The following is a 24770-nucleotide window of genomic DNA, read 5'->3' on the forward strand; positions in this document are numbered from 1 at the left end:
CATATATACAAATATATAGAGACTGGGAAATTAATAATTGTTTATTATTAACAGCAAATTAATCATTGTCCCTTACAACTGTTTCAATTAATACTCAGTAAATATTAAATTTATATGACCTGAACATAATATCTTCAGAGGGAAAAAGATATACCCTTGGATGTTTTATATGTGTTTATGGGTTCATTATAGTAGATTGAATGATACTGTTTATGATTTGTATTGTTATATGTTCAGGCAAGGGGTTTGCAGGTTGATTAGAGATAAGATGGGAGTAGGTAAATAAATTTGGAACAATAAATGAATAAATTAGAGATAATAGAGGAAATTTAAATATAAATAAGGTAAGTTTATAGTTGATAAAAGAATGGAATGTTCGTTTATAAGGTATAAATAAAAGTTATATGCAAGTACACACACATATATGTATCCTTACATCCATACATATACACCCATATACTCACAGATATATATATATATATATATATATATGTGTGTGTGTGTGTGTATATTTATATATATATATATATATATATATATGTATACATACACACATATCCATGCATTTGTACACATATACGAACACATTAATATGTATGCGCACTCACACATACATGCACATATGTATATTTATATATGCGTTTACACTTTTTACCCAATGGGTATATATACACAACACACACATGCAATGGACTTCTTTCAGTTTCTGTCTACCAAGACCACTCACAAGACTTTGGTCAGCCCAAGGCTATAGTAGAAGACACTTGCCAAAGGTGCCGCACAGCGGGACTGAACCCGGAACCATGTGGTTGGGAAGCAAGCTTCTTACCACACAGCCATGTCTGTGCCTACTAATCTGCTCCTTCCTCCCTAAATTTCTAACCCTATTCCTATTTTAGAAACAAATGTTATTTGGTGTTAACCTGTTTAGATGTGTTTTGAAATCAGCTTCAAGGTTCTGGATTTTAAGCTTCAACTCCATGAAAAAATAACTTATAGGATTTGTTTTCAGACAAGAAGTCTATCCATATGGGGTACAGAAGAGAAGTTTGTTAAACAACCTTATTTTATTTATATTATTTTAGATTTTTCATATTTTTTTCTTCTACTTTTCTCTACTTGCATTCACAAAATGGCAATTAGAGAAAGCAGCCACACCCTCTCAACAGAGAATGAAGACTATTATACAAGCATGAAAATTATACAAGCAAGGCATCTTTTAAGGGGGTGGGGCTTCTTTTCTCAACAATCAGAGTACTATGAACAATTATACTTTTTACCTTTTTATTTGTTTTAGTCATTGGATTGTGGCCATGCTGGAACACCACATTGAAGGGTTTAGTCAATCAAATTGTTATTCCAGTACTTATTTTCTTTTAAAATCTGGTACTTATTCTATCAGTCTTTTGACAAAGCACTAAGTTACAGGGATGTAAACAAACCAACACTAGTTATAAAGTAGTTTGGACACACACACACGTGTTTTCATATATCTTTTACTTTTTTCAGTCATTTGACTCTGGCCATGCTGGGGCACCACCTTGAATGGTAACAAATCAACTCCAGGACTTATTTTTTTAAATTCTAATACTTGTTCTATGGAGATGTAAAACGCACCAACACTGGTTGTCAAGCAGTGGTGAAGGGACAGACACAAAGATTCACACAAACGCACATACCATGGGCTTCTCTCAGTTTCTGTCTACCAAATCCTCTCACACAGCTTTGGTTGGCCCAAGGCTATGGTAAAAGTGTAATGTTCAGCACATTGACACAATCATATATAACAGGCTTATTTATCAATTGTAGATAGCTTCCCCAAAAAATGCTTAAGGGACATCCCAACCTTCTATTCAGCATTTCATAAGTATGGCTGTTTGTAGCAAGTTAGAGGTTCCTTCCTTGCTTCAATTGAAACGATATGATGTTTTAGCCCCTGGTCAGACCTGATTGAGCAAACCTATGGGCATATTTATTTATTTGCATGCACACATACATATATATATATATATATATATATATATATTTTTATATATGACGTTGACCACTAACGTGGACATTCAATGTGCTAGAAATAGATCACATCTTGTGTCTAATAAGACCTAAATTGTTCTCAACATGAAATATAGCGTGATACTAAAACGTAAGCGGGCATGACAGGTCTGATGGGTAAATTGTCACCATTTTATATTTTTAATTTCGTGCATGTGCATCGTTTGTTTTTGATTTTGTCAGTTGGGCACTGTCTGTGAGAAAAGCAGTACCATGATGCAATTCACTCTGCCAGAAATTTGGAAATGACATACTGTACTGCTTGGCATTCATGCCAGAAGCTCCAATATAGACATTTCAGAGTGTTTGGGTGACAATCTGAGGCTATATACCGAGAGTGATGAAAATCAAACATCCAGTCAACATCATGGTGTTTGGAGTGATCACTAGTGATGGCAACGTTATGCCTCCATTTATCTCCCACATGGCCTCACACTCAACACTGAGGCCTACACCAAGTGCCTGGAGGAGGTAGTGCTACCCTGGGTCAAGAGGATGGCTGCTGGAAGACTCTATGTCTGACAACAGGACTCTGCACCGTGCTCACAAGCAGGAAAACGCAGTCATGGCTGTCAGACAATTTCTGTGACCACACCATTCCTAATATCTGGCCACCTAACTCCCCAGACTACAACCCTCTTGATTATTATGTGTGGAGAGCAGTTGAGCAAGAGACCAACAAAACTCCTTGTAACACCAAAGATGAACTGAAGGCAAGGATTATGGTGGCATTCACCAGCTTAAACAAGGAGACTGTCCAGGAGAGTTGCAGGAGATTCTGAAGTTGTCTGGAGACCGTGGTTGAAGCCAGTGGCAATTTTATTTAGTCTTTAGTATTTCAAGATATTTTTATGTAATTTTGAGATGTCTGTTATTTTCATTTTTGTGTAATTTAGATGGCAGTTTATTCTCCACACCCTGTATATATATATTCTTTTATTTGTTCCAGTCATTTTGACTGGCCATGCTGGAGCACTGCCTTTTAAAACATGCCCCAGGTGAGGAGCGAACTCATGACCTTCAGATTTCTCTGATTTCAATTTAGATTGAGATTTGGATATCACTGATAGCGGTTATTAGTTTGGTAGCCTCTAGCCTGTGAATTAACTAGCAGTATGCCACAGCGGATTGATACCAGTGCTGGTGCCACATAAAAAGCACCTAGTACACTCTGTGGAATGGCTGGCATTAGGAAGGGCTTCTTGCCATAGAGAAAGCATGCCAGAACAGATAATGGAGTCTGGTGTGGCTCCTGTCCTTACCAGCTCCAGTCAAACTCTCCAACCCATGCCAGCAAGGAAAATGAACATTTGATGATGATGATGATGATATACTCTGTAGGAATACTACTAGATAAATGTTCCTATTTTATCATCCAGTCACAAGATTAACATAATCACAGTTGTTTAATATCAGGTCTTCTGCAATGCCAATCCCTCTTGCAGCATTAGCTACACATTATGCAGTGAAGAAATGTAATAAATGTTATCAGATATGAACAATGGAAAGAGTTATCAGTTAAAGCTGTGTACCTTGCTGTGTACCCCTCCCCCAGTCATAAGTAGATGTTGCAGTCTGTTGAAAATAATAAAAAGAACAAAGAAAAATAAAAAAAAATAACCTGAAGGAAAAGAATATACCTCCAAATCAGGAAAATGTGAGGAGCTCATCTTCCTGCATGATAAACTATGTTCCCAATTCTTTAAAAATAATGAAATGATAGCACTATTAATTGAACTGAAGGATGAAGGGAGCAGCAATATTTTAAGTGAAGAAAAGATGGGCTTTAATTTTGTGGAGCAGTTGGGTGATAGACTGTTAGTCAAAACTACATGATTAGTCCATGAATTACTACTGTGCAATTTCATAGTGTGTGAGGGATTTCTTTTCCTAGCGTATTTGGATATTTCACTTTCAAGACACAGCAAGTGACCGATATCATGAGTCATTCTGACCAAACCTGTTTGGGTTTGGTCAGAATAACACTGAAGAGAGAATTACCCAAAATGTTTTCTTTTATATGTTTTAAAATTTATCATCGTTTAATGTCCATTTTCCATGCTGGCATGGGTTGGACAGTTTGACTGAGGTCTGGAGAGCCAGTGGCTGCGCCAGACTCCAATCTGGATGCCCTTCCTAATGCCAACTGCTCCAAGAGTGTAGTGGGTGCTTTTTACATGCCACTGGCATAGGAGCCAGTCAGGTGGGACTGGCTTTGATCACATTCGGATAGTGCTTTTCACATGCCACTGGCATGGGAGCCAGTCAGTGGGTACTTGCATCAACCACGTTTGGATGGTGCTTTTTATGTGCCACTGGCACAGAAGCCAGTCAGGTGGACCTGGCATTGACCACGTCTTGTTTTAATTGTTGTGATTTGTTTATAATTTTATATGAGTTTATTAATTTTTAATACATTTATTGTAATAATGTCCTTGCCCATCCTGTCTGTTTTATATTTATAACTTTGTCTTTTACTTACCCAACATAGTTTGTAAACCTCATGTTTTAAAGTTTGTGTGAATGAGCCCTTGGGGCTAATAAAGAACAAAGTATTAGAGTTAGCAGGATTGTTAGAGCACTGGAAAAAATGCCTTGCAGTATTTATTCTGGCTTTTTACATTCTGCATTCTATTCCCTCTGAAATCAACTTTTCTTTTCTATCCCTTCAGGGTTGATAAAATTAGGTTTCACTCAAGTACTAGGACTAACTCTTGCTTATTTTATTCCATCATATAAATGTGTACCTTTTATACAGTGTAAGAAACCATATTAACATTTTTTTTTTTTTTTACTATTATAATTATTATTAGTGGATGGCAGAATTGGAAGAGCATTAAACAATACTTCGTCGTATTTACTCATGTCCCTTTTGCATTCTGAGTTCTAAGCATGCTCAGTGTGTAAATTTGTGTTTTATCATTATGAGATCAATAAAATAGTATCAGTCGAGTACTGAGATTGATATAATCAACTGTGCACTTGAAGATAAAGCCCAAGCATGGCCATAGTCCAGTGACTGAAACCAGTAAAAGAATATCTTATTTGTACAGCTATATCCAATATTGATGATGTTCACTTAGTGTAAACAACTTGAGCTGTTACTAATTACCTGACTTGGCATAAATATTGCTATATCTATGTACATAATAAATACAGCTAATAGAAAGACCTGTTGAAATAGGTAACCTCTATGTTGTTGCTTAATTTGCTAGAAGTAGCAAACATATTCCCTCATAGCATACCCTACAGTCCTGGTTTCTTTGTACAGAGGAAAAAGGTAGATGGTCTCGGCTGGAGATCTTTAATCATAGGCCTGCTTGATCAGAGCTGACTTAGACTGAACAACAACAGCCTCATGTAAGTCTTAGAGCACGTTTTGTAAAGTCCATTGCTAGGTTACCAAGCATTGATAACTGTTGCCTATTTCCATAAAAATGTATGGAATCATACTGTGACATATACTAAAGCTGTTTCAGATTTCTAGTGTATATACCCACTCCCTTACACACACGCGCGCGCGCACATCTGCTTCAAAAAATATATCCCACCCTTAGCCTTGTCGTAAATGTCAAAACAGAAATAACATCAGAACATGGGAGTCTCTGATGTTTGAAACTTAGCTGAAATAATATCTAATACACTGCTGTCTCTGGAGACTCTGGATTGGAGATAGAATCCCTTTCAAAAGGTTACCGTCATCAGCAGTAATAGCAGCAGCCGTTGTTTGTCGTTGTTGTTATTATTATTATTATTATTATTATTATTATTACTAACAGCATTACAGCAATGCTATCAGCTACATTATCATTATTAATTAAATGTATATAATGAGATTATTGTACACAGTGCTCAGGTGCACTAGATCAATAATAAATATTATAATTAATTATTAAAAAAGAATTTTTAGAAACAAGGGCAGTGGATTGGTAGAATTGTAGTGTGTCAGACAAAATGCCTTTGGTATGTTGTGCACTTTATGTTCCAAGTTCAAATTCAGGTCAGCTGTACCATTCATCCCTCTGGGGTGAATAAAAATAAAGTACCAGTCAGGTAGCGGCATTGACTTAATAGACAATATCTCCTTCAAAATTTATATCCTTGTACCTGTACAAGAAATTATTATCCTCATTGAAGATCGCCATGTCGCCTTCCTTCTAACCAGGAAGGGCAGGGTGTCCTTATGTGCCTAGTGGCCATGGTGAAAGTGGTTGTATGGTAGATGAGATTAAAGGGGCTGAAGACAAACACTTTTCTCTCTGGCCAATCCCTGACCAACTCCTTCGAGTTTCACTTGAAAAGGAAATAAGGGTAAAGAGGGAAGTGTTGCCTTCTAGCCAGTTTGCTGGAAGGTGGATGAGAGTGACAAGAATGGTGTGAGTGAACGGGCCTACCCTGAGCATGTCTGTAATCAGAGAAGAGGAAATGAGAAAAGGAACCTCCCCCAGAAGGCACGCCACGCCGCGCCGCGCCGCGCCACGCCACACCACACCACACCACACCGTCCATAATGCTTTTTTTCTTAATGTAAACCCTCAGTGGTCAATAAAAAAAATTATTATCATCATTATTATTATTATAATTAAGGTGGTGAGCTAGTAGAATCATTAGCGCACCGGGCAAAATGCTTAGCAGTATTTTGCCTGTCGCTACATTCTCAGTTCAAATTCCGCCGAGGTCAACTGTGCCTTTCATCCTTTTGGGTTCAATAAATTAAGTACCAGTGGAACTCTGGCTTTGATGTAATTGGCTAGTATCCCCGCCCAATTTCAAGCCTTGTGCCATTAATAGAAAGGATTATTATTAGGCAGCAAGCTGACAGAATTGTTAGAATGCTGAGCAAAATGCTTAGCAGCATTTCGTCTGTCTTTACATTCTGAGTTCAAATTCTGCCGAGATTGACTTTGCCTTTCATCCTTTCAGGGTCGTTAAAATAAGTACCAGTTGAGCACTGGGGTCATTGTAATCAACTTGTCCCCATCCCCTGAAGCTGCTGGCCATCATCATCATCATCATTATTATTATTATAAGGCAATGAGCTGGCAGAATCGTTAGCGCACCAGATGAAATGCTTAGCGGCATTTTGTCTGTCTTTATACTATGTTCCGAGTTCAAATTCCATCAGGGTCAATAGATTAAGTATCTGTGAAACATTGGGGTTGATGCATTCAACTAGTCCCCTCCCACAAAATTTCAGGCCTTGTGCCTGTAGTAGAAAGGATTATTATTATTATAGTTGTGACTTTGCAGAATCATGAGGGTATTGGAGAAAATGTTTTGTGAATGTTGCCAAGGTGAATTTTGCCTTACTCTTTCTGGGGTTACTAAAATAAAGTACCCATCAAATACTGTGGTCAATATAGTGGACTGTTCCCTTTCCCCAAGTTTGAACAACTGTGTAGTTGTGTTAGGAAATATTTTTATTATTAGCATTATATTTTAAGGTGACTAGCTGGCAGAATCCTTATCATGCCAGGTAAAATGCTAAACAGCATTTCATCTGTCTTTACATTCTGAATTCAAAAGCTACCATGGTTAACTTTGCCTTTCATCCTTTTGGGGCTGATAAGTGCTGGGGTCAATGTAATCGACTTGCCTCCTCCCTCAAAATTTCAGACCTTGTACAAATAGTAAAAAGGATTAATATTATATACATTGTTATTGCTGTTATTATCCACGTTGTCACTGCCATCCTCCTCGAAAACCTTATCAGGAGCATGTACGGGACATGTGAGCTGATAGTGTTGCTCTTCTCTGTTTCTATAGTGGTCAAATCCCATTCAGATCAACATTGTCTTTTGTCAAGTAAGTAGCAGTAGTAGATTCTATCAACCATAATACTCCTTCCTTACAAATTTGTGTTATTGCCATTATAAATACAATGGGATCTCTATATACAAACAATCTTTCCCAGAGCTTTGTTTATTAGCCAAATTGTTTGTTACACGAGTAATTGAAATAGATATAAATAGGAGTAATCTGTTGCAAGCCACACCCAAACAACACATAAACGCATGAAATGGTGTTTATTTGCCCATTTGTCAATAGCGTGCGTGCGTGCGTGTGTGTGTGTGTGTGCGCGTGCGCTTCCTTTGTCTTCTGTGGATTCACGGTTATGTTTAAAAAAAAAATGTGAAGTATTATTTTCTATCCATTTAAAATATGAAAATTTGTAGGTCACATGAAATATATACGTGGGCATTAATGAACCATTGTCTTTTTCTTGTTTCAGTCATTAGATTGTGGCCATGCTGGGGCACTGTCTTGAATTTGTGCTTATTTTTTTAAAAGCCTGGTACTTATACTGAACTATTATCTTACTGTGACATAAAGACACATGCACATAGTCTTTTATTTGTTTCAGTCATTTGACTGTGGCCATGCTGGAGCACCGCCTTTAGTCAAACAAATCGACCTCAGGACTTATTTTTTAAGCCTAGAACTTATTCTGTCAGTCTTTGACTGAACTGCTAAGTTACAGGGACCTAAACACACCAACATCGGTTGTCAAGTGATGGAGGGGGGAACAAACGCAGACACACACAAAAATATATATATTTATATATACGATGGGCTTCTTTCAGTTTCTGTTTACCAAATCCACTTACAAGGCTTTGGCCAGCCCAAAGCTATAGTAGAAGAACACTTGCCCAAGATGCCACGCAATAGGACTGAACCCAGAACCATGTGGTTGGGGAAGCAAGCTTCTTACTACACAGCCACATACATATATACAATGGACTTCTTTCAGTTTCTGTCTACCAAATCTACTCACAAGGCTTTGGTTAGTCTGAGGCTGTAGTAGAAGACACTTGTCCAAGGTGCCATGCAGTGGAACTGAACCCTGGTTTTTTACACACTCTCCCAGCATAATCTATTCATGGTCTGTTGCAAATTTCATCTCTAATTTTCATTACAAAAAACTGTTCATTAAACAATTTATTCATTTAGTGTACCATTTATATATTCAATCCCAGCACTTATACATGTGCACAGCCTACTCATGGTTTGCTTAAATTTGCCTGTAATTTGTTGTTTAAATTTCAATTTACTAGGTGAATGAGCTCTTAAAGTTTGGTATGGACCACCAAGCTAATCTTCAAATTTTTCCTATACTTTGGAGTTAAGAGAGAACATAGACCTGGCATAGACTTGTTTAGGTTTTTGAATATCCATGATCACATTTCAGTGACTGTCTCTGTCTTTTGAAGACCATATTTGTTAGTTACAATATTGAACATGTATACCTACATAGTCTATTTAAAAATCTGTTATAGAATAAAAAATGGAATTAAAATACATCTAAAACAAGAGAGAAGTAATTTTTAGAGTAATTAATTATGTATGTTAGTATATGTTTGTATGTACAGGTGTATGTGGGGTAGGTAACAATTTTGTGGTCATTTGAATTTTGCTGTATTATGTACATCCCAAAATATATTTTTGTTAGTGTACTTTAAAGATTGTATTTGTTTTGCCCTACTTTCAATATAAGCTATTATTATCATTAAGACAGTGAACTGGCAGAACCATTAACATGCCAGACAAATTGCATAGCAGCATTTTGTCCACTTTTATGTTCTGATTCAAATGCTGCCAACATCAAGATTGCCTTTCATCTCTTTGGAGTTGATGAAATAAGTACCAGCTGAGCGCTGGGGTCCATATAATAAACTATCCCTCTCCCACAAAATTTTGGGCCTTGACAGACACTACATTGACACCACCACCTCTAACATCTGAAACACAAGCCATCCCACAACCAACACCACAACAACAACAACAACAACAAACACAAATTAAAAAGACTAGCATTACAAATTACATGGCAATAAGCACAAAAACAAGGAATTGATGAAGTACATAATAATAATACACATCAACATAATATCAGAAGATTTTGTCACACCCACAATCTCCCTACCTGCACACATACAAATTGTTCAAACAATAAAAAACATATACACACACTTAAAAACCCAATTCCCACAGGAAATTGAAGATTTTTGAGGGAATTTCACCAAGAGAATTCTTGGTGACTTGCTGCTGGAAACATCCCAAGCCAACAGGAGGGACGGACAATCCACCCCTCCAAACAAAACCAGATAAGTTTACATTCTGCTTTCAAATCTTGCCAAGATCAAATTTACTTTTTCATTTCCTCCAGGGTTGATGAAATAAAATTTCAATTAAAAACTTGGGTTACTTTTAACTTACTCTACCCTCCCAACAAAAATACCTATGTTAGAAGTCATGTCTTATTATCAGAGAACAGTTGTAAGATTGTAAATACTATAGATTTGGATGGGATACTTTGTGCTATCTGATCCAATATCTAATATTGTAAGTTCAAACTCCATTTGAATTTTACCTTTCATCCTACAAGCATTGGCAAAATTAGTCGTGGTATATGAGGGTAGATTCAGTCATATAATACTGACCTTGTTTCTAATTTCAAAAAAACATATCCTCATTATTTTATAGTCAATGTTAAGTTTTATTCATACTCATTTTGGAATGTTCTTTTTACATGACAATGTTTCTTCCCGTTTTCATCAAGACTTGATTTGATCATGAACATTTTCTGGTGCATTGCTCAGAAAACCAGGCTATGTATAAGATCCATAATAAACTATGCCATTCCTACCAACCTCTCAATATCAATAATTCAATTATGCGTTCTCAAAAACTCACCCCCACCCACCGACCAACAAACAATACTCATTTCTTAGGCAGACTCATGACCTCATATTTGTGAGAAAAGAACAGTCGATTATATTAATTTCACTATGTCACTGATGCATTAATATTATCAACCCTGAAAGGAAGAAAGACAAAGTTGACGTAGGTGGGATTTAAAGTCAATCCTCCTTTAATGATTTTGCTAATTTACCACTCTCCTCCTCCTCCTCATCATCATTTAGCATCTAAGCTGACGTGGGTTAGGTGGTTTGACTGGAACTGGTAAGCCAGAGAACTACACCAGACTTCAATCTGTATTGGCTTGATTTCTGTGGTTGGATACCCTTCCTAATGTCATCCACTCCACAGAGTGTACCGGGTGCCTTTAGCATGTCACCCTCACCAAAACAGTATTAAAACCAAAAGATGTGTTTGACATACAAGGGTCTTAGTTCTTGACTACTGTCCTGTCTGTCCTCTCACACAGTTTCTTACAGTTTAAACAATTTTTTTTTTTTTAAATGCTATCACATCTGTTTCACTTGAACTCAAAACATGCCTTTTACTCTTTTCAGCCTTTGGACTGTGGCTATGTTGTACTTATTTTTAAACCTGGTATTTATTTTTATTAGTCTCTATTTGCCAGACTGCTAAGTTGCAATAATGTAAATAAACCAATACCAGTTGTCAAGTGGTGGTGGGTCAAACCCAAACACACACACCACACACATATAATAGGTATCTTTCAGTTTCCGTCTACCAAATCTCCTCAAGGCTTTGGTCAGCCCAGAGCTATTGTGGAAAACACTTGTCTAAGGTGTTGTGCAGTGGGACTGAACCCAATACCACACAACTATACATGTGCCTAATGTATAGCAAAAATGAAAGTGTGTCAGCAGAACTGCATGAGATTCAAACTTTCAAGTCAGCTGATCTACCAGCTACTTCAAATGTATTAACCTGATTTTATCATCAGTGCCCTTCTTCAGTACAGTCACCAGTTCAGATTTTAACTACACAAGCCAGCAAATTAGATATTCTCTCAAGCCATCAAGAGAATCTCTACATAGTTGCTCAACCTGCTAGAAATAGCTGCGAAATTTCCTTCAAATCATTCCCACCCTAACCCTTTAGCATTCAGATTACTCTGTCAAATGCAATATGTATTTATTCACATTGCTGTGAATTAATCATGCATTATCTCTTAGATTTTTGAAATTTTGATTTGATAGTTTTGTTTGAGAATGATATTGTTGGTTAGATGTGTTAGGCTAGATCTGACCGGTTTAAACATAAAACACGTAGAATATTTGAACCAGATATGGCTGGTTTAAATGTTAAAGGGTTAAATATGGAAAAGACACATTTAGTAATGTAGTTTTAGACAAACTCTTGAAGTAATGTAGATTTGTTTGATTATGGATGGTGAGGAACTAAATGATAGCATTATAGATGCAATATGTCTTAATTACCACACTACACCATTTATATAATTAAAACTTCACAAATGTGTACTGCATGCACCTGGAACTGGAAGTATGTCTTGCAGCAGTTTAGAATACTTAATGGTAGTGATTTCAGAACCTAATGTGTGTAGAATTATTACTAATGACATTAACATCATGTAATTTATAATTTATTGAAGGATATTTTGGCTGAACAGAGCCCACCCCTCTCTGACATGGGTGGAATTTTAATTTCCACTTCAAACAAGATCCCATTGATTTTGCAGTAGTATTGTTGTTGTTGATAGTGGTGAGATAATCATTACCTACAGTAGTTCCATGTAGCTAAGTGGATTGAGTTATATGAGAGTATCTCTCATTCAGTATTTCTCAACCATTTTTTTGCCTATGGACCTTTTTGATTTCTATTTTACTCTTCTGGACCCTAATAAACATATGATGTTTAAAAAAGTTTCATATTTTTATAATTAAATATTATTAGGAATTGTATTAAAAAAAAATTGTGAAAATATTTTGTGTATTGTAGAAGTATAACCAATTTATTGCACAAGTTTTAACAGCAAAATCTTACATAGACCCCCACCCAGGTCATATGGACCCCACTTGAGAAGCTCTGCTCTAGATCATGGGCACAGTACAATAGAAGAGTGGATGACAATATGAATTGGTGACCTCTTATCTAAAACAGTATCATTTCATGTATGGATACTCTGAAAACATGTGTGTTCCACAAATAGTCAAATACCTCCTTCTCTGACACTCTGCTAAAGAGTTATTTAACAATTGTCCTCATTTACTATCTAGCTACTCCCATCTTCTGTTAAGGTCAGGTCATTGTCTATATATGTATGAATAAAACAAATACTGTTATATTTATTCCTTGTTTTATTTTTATGTTTTAAAATTATTTTTAATGTTTTCAAGCTATGAGGTTGATATTCATATATGGATGTTGCTTCACTTAGCAAATCCCAAAGTACAAAAAAATGTACAAAAATATTTGCTGATTGTCTGCATGCACAGCTAGGACATACACAACTATATATTTACAGTTAACGAAATTAAAAGAGGCTAACATCTATATTTTTCAAATTCCTTATAATTACTCTTGAATTCATTTCAAAACATCCTTTCACAATGTTATTCTGTTTGAAAAATAGTTCTCTTTTGCAGAATTGGGATTAAATCCTTCAATATATTCAATTATATTAATCCTTTATCCAGTGTTGTCATTTCTCCTAACCTTGTTAATTGATAATTATAATTAGTGATCATTATTGTTACCAATGAAGATTTAATAAGCATTTATTTTTTTCCTAAAACGAATATGCCAAAAATATATAACACTTACATCACACATTATGTGTAATGTGGAGTTCAGGTGGGAGGATAATGATTTTGAAAACAATCGAATGAGGAATGTAGAGATCATCAGCTGTGGTCCACCACCTGCTGTGTTAACTCTCATAATATTTAGCTTATTAACTGGTTGGTGACTAATTGAAAGAATTATGTTAAAATATTCCTGTCTTGCGTCTATTTCAGTAATTGTTTTATCTCTAGAATCAGTTCTACAACTGTCAACCATCTGTTGTTTCTTTTATTCTTATTCACTATTATTCTAATATATCTAACTCCCTGCCATACACATGCACACACACATTTTCCTAATGGTCAGTCTTTTGATGAAGTTATATCCTGTCTTTCATGATGGTTTTTTTCTATAGCTATAAACAAATGTGGTGGTGATGGAGGTAGTAGTGATGCTTATTGTTGACTAGCTCTAGGTAAGTCTTAGTTTAAGAGACTTGTGATTGAATCATTTCAGTCGCGACCTTGTATTTTTTTTTAGCTATAGTACATTCACAACTATGTCTAGTGTTTCCTCATCTTCTAAAAAAAATTGTTGAGAGTGATTTGAGTGAAATTTGGCTGCTATTTCAACAGATTGAGTGACTACATAGTGACTCTTTTGTTGGGTTGTGTTGGTTTTGTTAAATTTTGTTGGCCATGTTGGGTTTAATCTGAAGCTGGCCCTAATTGAAACAATTGTATGGTCAAAGGTGATCCAAACATAACTACCCTGCTTTCCCCTCTTTTTTTAAGACAATAAGGTGTAATTTGAGGAACATTTGGTTGTTACCTCTAGTATGTTAAAAATCCACATAGAGGCTCCCTCATTGACTTCTGCTGGGAAATGGTGATGATAGTATTACTATTTGTAATAGTACTGGACAGTGGAGTTGCATTGAAAGTAATTGGTTTGTTGGAGTGTTGACAATTAGTTCATACCATGGAAGTTTAAGTTCTAGATTTAACAATCCTGGAGTGCTAGAAATGATAGTATGTCACTAAATGCCTTGCAGTGTTGTGTAGAAAAGGTAAATTCAACCAGAGTAATGTAAAATAACAAATGATTTTGATTGATTTCTGTGGGATGGAAAAATGTTTTCTGCTGTTCACTAAAGTAATTTAGCTATAACAAGCTTGATTGCTGATAGTGAAACAATGTACATAGAAAATGTGAGCTTCAATTTTAACTTTCACTAAAAAGAGTGTTACTGGTGACACAAATGAAGTGTTCTACAAGTTTCCTAATGAGTTTTACATACATACATACATACATACATACATACATACATACATACATAAATGCATGTGTGTGTTCACACATGCATATTATATCATCATCATTGTTTAATGTCTGTTTTCTTTGCTGGCATGGGTTGGACAGTTTGACATGAAGCTAGTCAGCCAGGGGGCTGTCCATACACTAATTGTTTGTTGTGGCATAGTTGCTACAGCTAGATGCCCTTCCTAACACCAACCACTTTACAGTGTGTTTACTGTATGTGTTGGGTGTTTTTTATATGCCACCAGAATGGGTGCATTTATGCAGCATTGGCACAAGTGCATTTTATGTGCCACCAGCACCTGCAAAGGACGAGCCTGTATGTATGAATAACAGCAATTTTACTTAGCTTGACATGTCTTCTCAAGTATAGCAAATCACTGCAACTCCTGGTCTTTTGTGATTTCCTCAGTGAGGCCCAGCATCCGAAGATCCTTTCTCACCACTTTGTCCCACATCTTCCTGGGTCTACTCCTTCTACAGATTACCTCCACAATTAGAGCTCAGCATTTCTTTATGCAGCTGTCCCCATTCATACACATCACATGACCAAACCAGTGCAGTCCAAACTGCATCTCATTTATGCTAACTCCCTTCCTAATTAATTGACCCTTTCTGTGACTCTCATCATTTGGTCCAGCAATTTGATGCCTCTGTAATTATTTCTGTCCAAGGCATCATCTCTGCCTTTGTAGCAATATGACTCCCTTATGGACAACCTGATTTACTATACAGGTGACTAGGTCATATCCTACTCTGCCAGTGATTCCTGATAGGCAGGGGGCTTTCCCTGTCTTCATACCCTTAATTGCTTTATCTACCAAGCTACTGTTGATTCGGATAGCTGGTCTCGCAGTTGGGTCTGTATTTGGCAAACTCTCCTTCTCCCATGCATTCTCTATATTTAGCAGCCTTTCATAATAACATTTCCAAGTCTCTTTCTTTGCAGAATCATTAAATGCAAGTGAACCATCATCCATATGGACACATTTCTCTTCTATACCATCACGATTCTCTCTCACACACTGTCTTGCAGTCTGAAACACTTAGTCTCTGGTGCTCACATCACAGAACATTAACAAACCTCTTCTTTTCTGTTTCTCCCCTGAATAAATATAACTGCCTCTTAGCCTCCCTTTTGGCTATCTGATATAGTTCCTTGCTTCCACTGCCCTTCCAGTCATGTTTCTTTTCTCTAATGGCCCTGTCATCTACATTATTCTACCACTATTGTCACCTTAGGTCGAGAAAGGATTTTGTACCAGCCACAGACCTGGTCAGTAGCCCTCAACAGGTTGTCCCGTAGGAACCTCCAGTTGTCCTCTACATTATATGTCACTGTGTCCTCTTCATTTTTTTGTCAAATGCTTCAAGTAACACATCTCTAAATCTCTGACCATTCATAGAATCCTTAACCTTTCAGGCCTTTCTTTTCCACACCAGTTGTCTTCTTGGGAGCCTTTTAACCCTGATTCTGAAGTCACTAATGACTAACCTATGTTGAAGGGTGCATTCTTCATCTGGGAAAGTTTTGGCATTTTTAAGCAACAATCTTTCCCATTTTCTGGTGAGAATGTAGTCAATCTGGCTAGTGTACCCACTAGATTGATAGGTGAACAGGTGACTGGCAGGTTTCTTGAAGTTAGTTTTGCAGATCATAAGGTCATTTGCATCACAGAACTCCAGCAGCCTGGTTCTTTCCTCATTATGGGAATTAAATCTGTTGCCTAACATGTCCATTGAAGTCGCCAGCCACAAAGAGAAGGTTACTGTCATCTGTCGATGAGGTAGTCTGCAAAAGGTTGTCATAAAATTGGTCTTTCTATTCATCAGGTAGTCCCAGTTGAGGGACATAGGCTGAGATAATGATTGCTGTTTCACTTTGCAAAACTAGTCTAAGCTTACATGTTCTATCACACACTCTGACTACCGCAATTACCTTATCAACCTATTTCTCAGCAAGAAGTATGCCCACACCACCAACCCCATCACTGTTCCCTATACCCATGCTCTTTGCCTGCGAGAAACCTGGCAGAACCTCCTCTCCACCTTCTTGGATGCAACACACATCTACACACCTCTGTTCACTAGATCTACCTTTCAATGTGTCCACGGACCGAGGGACACAGGAATGGGGGACAGCATTTTGCATCTGAAAAGAAAGCTTGCATGAATGTTTCCCAGACATATCATATAAATTCAACCTGCATTTACTTCACCGTCATTTTATTCGCTTCACACTCACCACTCACCACGTTTACCTACTAGATAGAGGTGGAAGAGAAAGAAAGAGAACGTATTCCATATAAGTTTCTGATAGAGGTTCTAGGAGAAAGATTTCAGGTACAGATGGTGTGGGGGGGGGGGTGGACAAACGCACCATGAATGACCAAGCAGCATGGCTGCCCCATGCCCAAGATGTAAGGCCATATAAGATATCCAAACAATGCAAAAGGTATTAACATAGAGCATGGAAGAAAGTGAGGTTTTAGATATAATATGAGCAGGATAAAATAAAATTAGGATTGCTTAACGTAGCTAGCAAGGTTTTAGACATAATAGGAGTGAGATAAAATTTTTGAGAATTAAAGCTATGGAAGGAAAAACGGAATTGAACATTAGGATTGCTTAACTTTACTACATAACATATAGTATGAAGTGAGGTGAGAAATAAAGTTGGGTAGAGAAGATCAAGTTGCTTATTTGAACATTTCTCCTTCTTAACATGTCTGCTCTGTATGACTAGAATTGCAAGTATGAGGGTACGACCTTTATTTATATATAAATGTATATACTAACTGATGTAATTCCTGGGAAAGTGGGGCTTATCTGGGTTCCATTCTCAAAATTGTTTTGCTAATCCAATAACAACAATACAAAGTATGTAGCCCTTAAAATGGTTTTTGTGCGTTTACAGAGAATACCAAACTGTCTTACGCAGGATCTTGTTTTTAGGAATTCCCAATAAGTTATGAATACCCAAATTGTGAAGTCAGTTATGTAATAACATGAAATTAGTTACCCGATAGTAAGAATTCAAATAAAGTAGCCCCGCAAAGAGCTATAATGCATTCCCAAGGTATACATGCTAAAATTGTGAAGCATGTTTCGTATAACAGGCTAATCAGATATGAGATAATAACAATTCAAAGTAAATAAAAAATGAAAAGGGCTTTTGTACATTCCCAGAGAATATTACCCTCAGGGGCGCTAGTGTTAGTATATTCGTGAATAAGTCACTAACCAAAATAAGTGGATCTATTGTTTAGGAAAATACTATTTACTTATTTAAGGGTTGTACTGGATAAATTGTGAAAATAACTCTAACAGTTCAAATACTGAGAAATAAGCATACTCGATTTCATTTTTACCAAATAATTTAGGAATATGAATGGGTTATTTGTCTTGACTATATATAAGGATCCATTCCAGGGCTCCTATTATCGATTTTTTTTTTCAACTATCTGAGTATGCCTTGAGATTTCCAGACATGAGTTCTACTCATGTGTCAAGTTTCATCAAAATCCATAAAACGATGTAGGAGGAGTTAACTAACAACTCCACAAACACACCCACAGACAGAATTTCCCACATATGTAGTAGATATGTATGTGTGTGTGTGTGTGTGTATGTGTGTATATGTATCTGTGTGTGTATATGTATGTGTATATATGTGTGTGTATGTATGTGTATATGTGTGTGTGTGTGTATACGTTTATGTAATGTATGTATATGTTTGTGTATATATACGTGTATGTATGTATATAAATATGTGTATATATGTATGTATATATGTGTGTGTGTGTGTGTGTGTGCATATATATGTATGTGTGTATATATGTGTCTGTATATGTGTATATATGTATGTGTGTGTGTATATATGTATATATATGTGTATATGTGTGTGTGTATATATGTATATATATGTATATATGTATATGTATGTGTATATATGTATATGTATGTGTATATATGTATATGTATGTGTATATATGTATATATATGTGTATATGTATATGTATGTGTATATATGTGTATATGTATGTATATATATATGCGTGTATATATGTGTGTTTATATATGTATATATGTGTGTGTATATATGTATATGTGTGTGTATATGTATAGGTACATGTGTGTATATATGTATATATATATATATATGTATCTGTATTTATTTATGTATGTGTGTGTGTGTGTGTGTGTATATACATATATATAATTTGTGTAACATGAAAGTGAGTCTGCATAGCATGCATGATGTACAATCTTGTGTGTGTATGTGTGTCGATGGTGTACTTATATTTATGGTTTTACATTTTTTCTAGTTGTTTCCAATGAGTTACAGAACTGGAAAGTGAAGTAACATTTTTATAATATTCTGTACTACAAAAGCCATCTGTTACTGCAGTTGTTTCTCTGAATATTTGGTTGTTGGGTATAACGAGATTTGGTAAATGGGAATTGTGAGTTTACAGTTTGTTCTTGAAGTGAACTCTGATGCCCTCTACTTATGTTCATTTTTACCATGCTTACGTGGGTTGGAGAGATAGTTTCCATCATAACATCTTGTCATTTGCTCCATTCTTTTACTTTCTTTTACTTTCACTGTGAGGCTCAACATCCTAAGAACGGCATTCGCTATTTTTGCTCAGACCTTCAATTTCTTTTCACTTGGCTCTCCATGCATTAAAATACATACTAGTCATCTACTGGCGATCACTATCCTATACGCTCTCTCTCTCCTATAAATGATTTATCTTGTGTCGGTATGAGAAATTCTGATTTTATACTAATGGAATATTAGGCTTGATATATTTGTGTATACAACCTTCCTCCAAAATGTGTGACCTTGTTGCTATGTTTGAAATCATTATTCGGGGTTGATAAAATAGGTATCTTATAAGTGCGTGTGTTTTAAAAGAAATATTAGACATTAAAGGAATCAGATGTTGTGCACAAGAGAGAAGACTTTGTTGGTCATGTCATGTGTATGGATGACTGTATAAAGAAGTGCCAGTCACTTGAAGTGGATGGACTTTGTAGAAGGAAGAGACCCAGGAAAGCATGGGACAAAATAGTCATGGCTGATCTCAAGATGTTGAACCTCACAGAGGAGATGACAAAGGACTGAAATGATGAACAATTCACTATTCTTGAGAAGACCTGTCCATGATAGCAAAGATAAGGTCCTAAAAGCATTTTTGTTTATATTTGTATGTACTGAGCCCTGCTGAGACTGTTTTCCTATCCAGCTGGGTGACCTCATTCAAAAGTTTCACCAATGCCAGGAAGCACATTGTGACCAGTGGTGTATAACAACATCCAACAGTCTGATGAATACTGTGATACATATATATACATGTTTATATACATATATGTTTATATACATACATATATAAACACACGCACACATGTAACCTGCTGTTCCATTACTGGTGGGATCAATAAAAGTACTCCATCCAGTGAGAAATATCATTTAATATAAACAATATAGTGTTCTTACATCATGAAACTAATAGTAGCTTTGTGTATATTAAATGATGTTATCTCTTACTGGATGGAGTACTTTTTTGTTAATCCCATGAATAATGAAACAGTTACACAACTCCATAATGTGAATTTACTCCACAAATTCATATTCCAGTTACATTGGCAACAGCGCTCAACTGCTACCTATTTTATCAATCTTGAAAGAATGAAAGGTAAAGTCGATCTTGATGGATTTGAACTCAGAATGTAAAGACAGACAAAATGCTACTTAAGCATTTTGCTTGGAATGCTAAGATTCTGCCAGCTCACCACCTTAAATACTGTGTATATTAAATGGTGTGTGTGTGTGTGTGTGTGTGTAAAAAATGATCTCATTTGTTTGCCTTTCTTTATCCATTACTATTATTCTCCACACCCACATGTTACAGTGGCCATCCCCCTCTCCAGACCACCAAATTATCTCTTCATGCATTTCACCTGTTTTATCTCTCTACTCCTACAACTTACCCAAACCTGTCATCTTTCTCCCTCCCTCACTATCTCTCTCAACACTATCATTACTACCATCCTGAGGGGATGCACAAGTTAGGCAGGCAACCTTGTAGCCTCCCCACCTCATGCACCCTTTCCCTCAATCCTTACAGATGTTGCCTACCTTTTTCTCCCACTTCCCCTATCTCTTACACCCCACACATTCTTGTGAACCCCAATTCCCTCCCACTACTGCTCATGCCACCTGGATACCTCATCAGCACTGCATGTCTCTTTGGAGACACCTCTAATTCATCTTTCTCTCTTAAATGTGAGTAGTTATGTAGCTCTTCTTCCCTGACATACAGAGGCAGCATCCTCCCTCCCTGGGTTTGTTGACTTGCAATCTTCATAGTAACCCCAGTAGTGTCGGTGGTATGACAAAAGCACCCAGTACACACTGTGAAGTGGTTGGCATGAGGAAAGGTGTCCAGCTGCAGAAACTATGCTAAACCAGACACTGGAGTACAATGCAGTCAAACCATCCAACCCCTACCAGCATGGAACATAAGCATTAAAGGATGATGATGATATACACACAAACGTAATACTTGAGCTATCTCACTGCTGAGTAGGGAAAGAAAATGTATAATTTATATATTCATGCCATTTGGCTTTTGCCTGTGTTGTGTTTTTGTTTAACCTTGAGTCAATCTTAATCAGGCAGACCTGTTCATCAGAGGCATTCCAGTTGTGGGAATCCCATCTTTTTATGTATGTCAAGAATATGATGGTCTTTTCTAGCAGAGCTAACAACCATATACTGATTTCTTCCTTGTCTGATTTTTGACTAGGTACCTTGTTTTTGTTTTTATTTTTTGTTTTATTTCATTGTAATCCTGACCCATATGCATTTACTCTGTTGTTGGCGTTCTCATTGCTAGTTTTAATTAGCATCAGTTGCTAATTGTCATTTTTGATAAATTAAATCTGATATTGCTATTATTATTTTTAAGATCCCCTCTCTCCTCTGGCTTTTTGCAACAAATTGCTATTAATTGCATCAATATTACATCAATTTAACAAATTCACTTTGTCGATTCCAGCTTATTTCCTGTATATTAACAAAGATGAATATTTATCTCATGCCTTCTCTTTATTCACCAATGTTTTCTATTTGTTATTCACAGGTTAAAGAAATGAATTCTGTGCAAAAGTCAACACTATTAGTTCGAGAAGAAAAAGATGGTGACCGCGAAAAAGTGAATTCTTTAGACATTGCCAATTTAGTAGCTGAAGTAGAACGGTTTACTAAGTTGATTGAGCCAGTGGCTTTTGTGATCTATGCTTTGGAAGATGTCCGGAGGTAAGTATTTATTTTCACTTTCATCTTGAAATACATTTTATTTGTGTGTGTTTGTTTCGATAACTTTAAGTATACTCTTTGTCTAACATGTAACCTTATTTATTGTGGCAGCAGCTTCAGCTTAGCAATGTCCATCTTCTTTGAAAGAAATTGCAGTTTTGAAATAGCCACAGCAAGATTTGGAGTCAGAATTAGAAATTATATGCTACTCATTAATTTATAATCAGTTCAGCATTTATTCAAAAGGAGCTTCCTTTAGTAACTTATCTGTTATTGGGATTCTCAAGTAAGAAAAGTTTGGTGTTCCCAAATACTTAGTACCAATGATATATCAGTTCTACAATGTATCAACTCAAGCCATTGAGGCATAAATGTCTCTTATGTCTTTACATCTATCCTTCTGCAGGTTGAAGGGATTTTGTTAGAAAAATGGTTTTTTACAGTTAGATGTCTTTACTTCTATTGAACACGCAATCACTGGTTTAATTTATTTTAATACATTACATAGTCATTACCAGAATATAAAATAATTATGATAAGTGCAGTCTTTAATATCAGTTTTAAAGATAAGATATTGCTATAGTAAGAATTGAACTATTGACCCTTGGAAAGCAGCTTAGCATGTTGATATCAGTCATATTACTGGAACAATTTAATTTTGTGTTTAGATGAAAGAAAATACAAAAATATGAAAGCAGATGAAAAATGTTCAGCAGTATGGGGTGCTAAAATGTGTTTGTACAGCTGTTGTTCAGGTTTTATGGGCAGGTTCTTAGCTCCAGTTTCTGATGTTATGCAAATGGGATAAATTTCTTCCTAGATAGAATGACAATGTTCTTGGAAGAGCTAACAATCTATGGTTAAAGCAAATAATAGACATTGAGGACCAAATGCTACTTTGATACCATCCTGCTATTCTGCCAGATCTGATTACTGTGAGGTTACAAAAATACTCTCCATATAAATTTAATATAATATATTTTTGTAGTTTTTCCCAAGGTTCCTCAATATGCTTAGATTGACTGCTTGTCAAGGTATTCTGAATTAGATAGAGCCATCTATGGGAAGTCACAGATGAATGATAATCATCATCATCATCATCATCGTTTAACGTCCGCTTTCCATGCTAGCATGGGTTGGACGATTTGACTGAGGACTGGTGAAACCGGATGGCAACACCAGGCTCCAGTCTGATTTGGCAGAGTTTCTACAGCTGGATGCCCTTCCTAACGCCAACCACTCAGAGAGTGTAGTGGGTGCTTTTACGTGTCACCCGCACGAAAACGGCCACGCTCGAAATGGTGTCTTTTATGTGCCACCCGCACAAGCCAGTCCAGGGGCACTGGCAACGATCTCGCTCGAAAATCCTACAGGAGCCAGTCAGGCGGTACTGGCAACGGCCACGCTCAAAATGGTGCATCTCATGTGCCACCCGCACAAGAACCAGTCCAGGGGCACTGGCAACGATCTTACTTGGCTTGCCGGGTCTTCTCACGCACAGCCCATTTCCAAAGGTCTCGGTCCGTAGTCATCGCCTCGGTGAGGCCCAATGTACGAAGGTCTTGCCTCACCACCTCAGCCCAGGTCTTCCTGGGCCTACCTCTTCCACGGGTTCCCTCAACTGTTAGGGTGTGGCACTTTTTCACGCAGCTATCCTCCTCCATTCTCACCACATGTCCATACCAGCGCAATCGTCTCTCTTGCACGCCACAACTGATGCTTCTAATGTTCAGCTTTTCTCTCAAGATACTTACACTCTGACGGGTATTCACATTGACATTACACATCCAACGGAGCATACTGGCTTCATTCCTTGCGAGCTTACGTATGTCCTCAGCAGTTACAGCCCATGTTTCACTGCCATGTAGCATGGTTGTTCGTACGCATGCGTCATACAGTCTGCCTTTTACTCTGAGTGAGAGTCCCTTTGTCGCCAGCAGGGGTAAGAGCTCTCTAAACTTTGCCCAGGCTATTCTTATTCTAGCAGCTACACTTTCAGCGCACCCACCCCCACTACTAACTTGGTCGCCCAGATAGCGGAAGCTATCGACTACCTCTAGTTTTTCACCCTGGAATGAGATAGAAGTTGTTTCCTGTTTGTTTGCAGTCTTTATTGCACCTGAACATCTGCCACAAACAAAAACTAACTTGCTAGTTAACCTGCCTTTGATGTTGCTGCACCTCTTATGTGTCCATAGCTTGCACCGGGTACATCTTATAGAGTTACTACCTACTCCTTTTCTACATACTGAGCAGGGCCATCTACCTGAAGGGGTTTGTGTTTTATCTACCTTCCTACTTATTAGGATTTTGGTTTTAGCTAGGTTGACTCTAAGGCCCTTCAATTCTAGACCTTGCTTCCACACCTGAAACTTCTCCTCTAGTTCTGATAGTGACTCCGCAATTAGGGCAAGGTCATCAGCATAGAGGAGCTCCCAGGGGCAACCTGTCTTGAACTCCTCTGTGATTGCCTGGAGGACTATGGTAAATAATAGGGGGCTGAGGACGGAACCTTGGTGGACCCCTACCTCTACCCGGAATTCATTGCTGTACTCATTTCCAACCCTCACCTTACTGGCCGCATCTCTGTACATGGCTCGCACAGCTC

General features: G+C 37.1%; 1 protein-coding gene across 8 annotated transcripts in view; it reads left to right on the plus strand.

Moving 5' to 3' along the window:
* The window catches only part of LOC106876441 (protrudin), a 111551-nt gene that overhangs the window by 55533 nt on the left and 31248 nt on the right, over positions 1–24770 (plus strand). For 7 of the 8 annotated variants that reach the window (XM_052974441.2, XM_052974443.2, XM_052974442.2 and 4 more), the window contains exon 2: positions 21987–22162. In XM_052974441.2, the coding sequence (XP_052830401.1) occupies positions 21987–22162 (176 nt within the window). Of the gene's footprint in view, positions 1–21519; positions 21651–21986; positions 22163–24770 lie in introns of those variants that run through there. The other variant, XM_052974444.2, reaches the window with a different exon arrangement.

Source organism: Octopus bimaculoides, chromosome 18 (assembly GCF_046866305.1).
Source record: "Octopus bimaculoides isolate indiv1 chromosome 18, ASM4686630v1, whole genome shotgun sequence".
In the NCBI taxonomy this organism is placed as follows: Eukaryota; Metazoa; Mollusca; class Cephalopoda; order Octopoda; family Octopodidae; genus Octopus; species Octopus bimaculoides.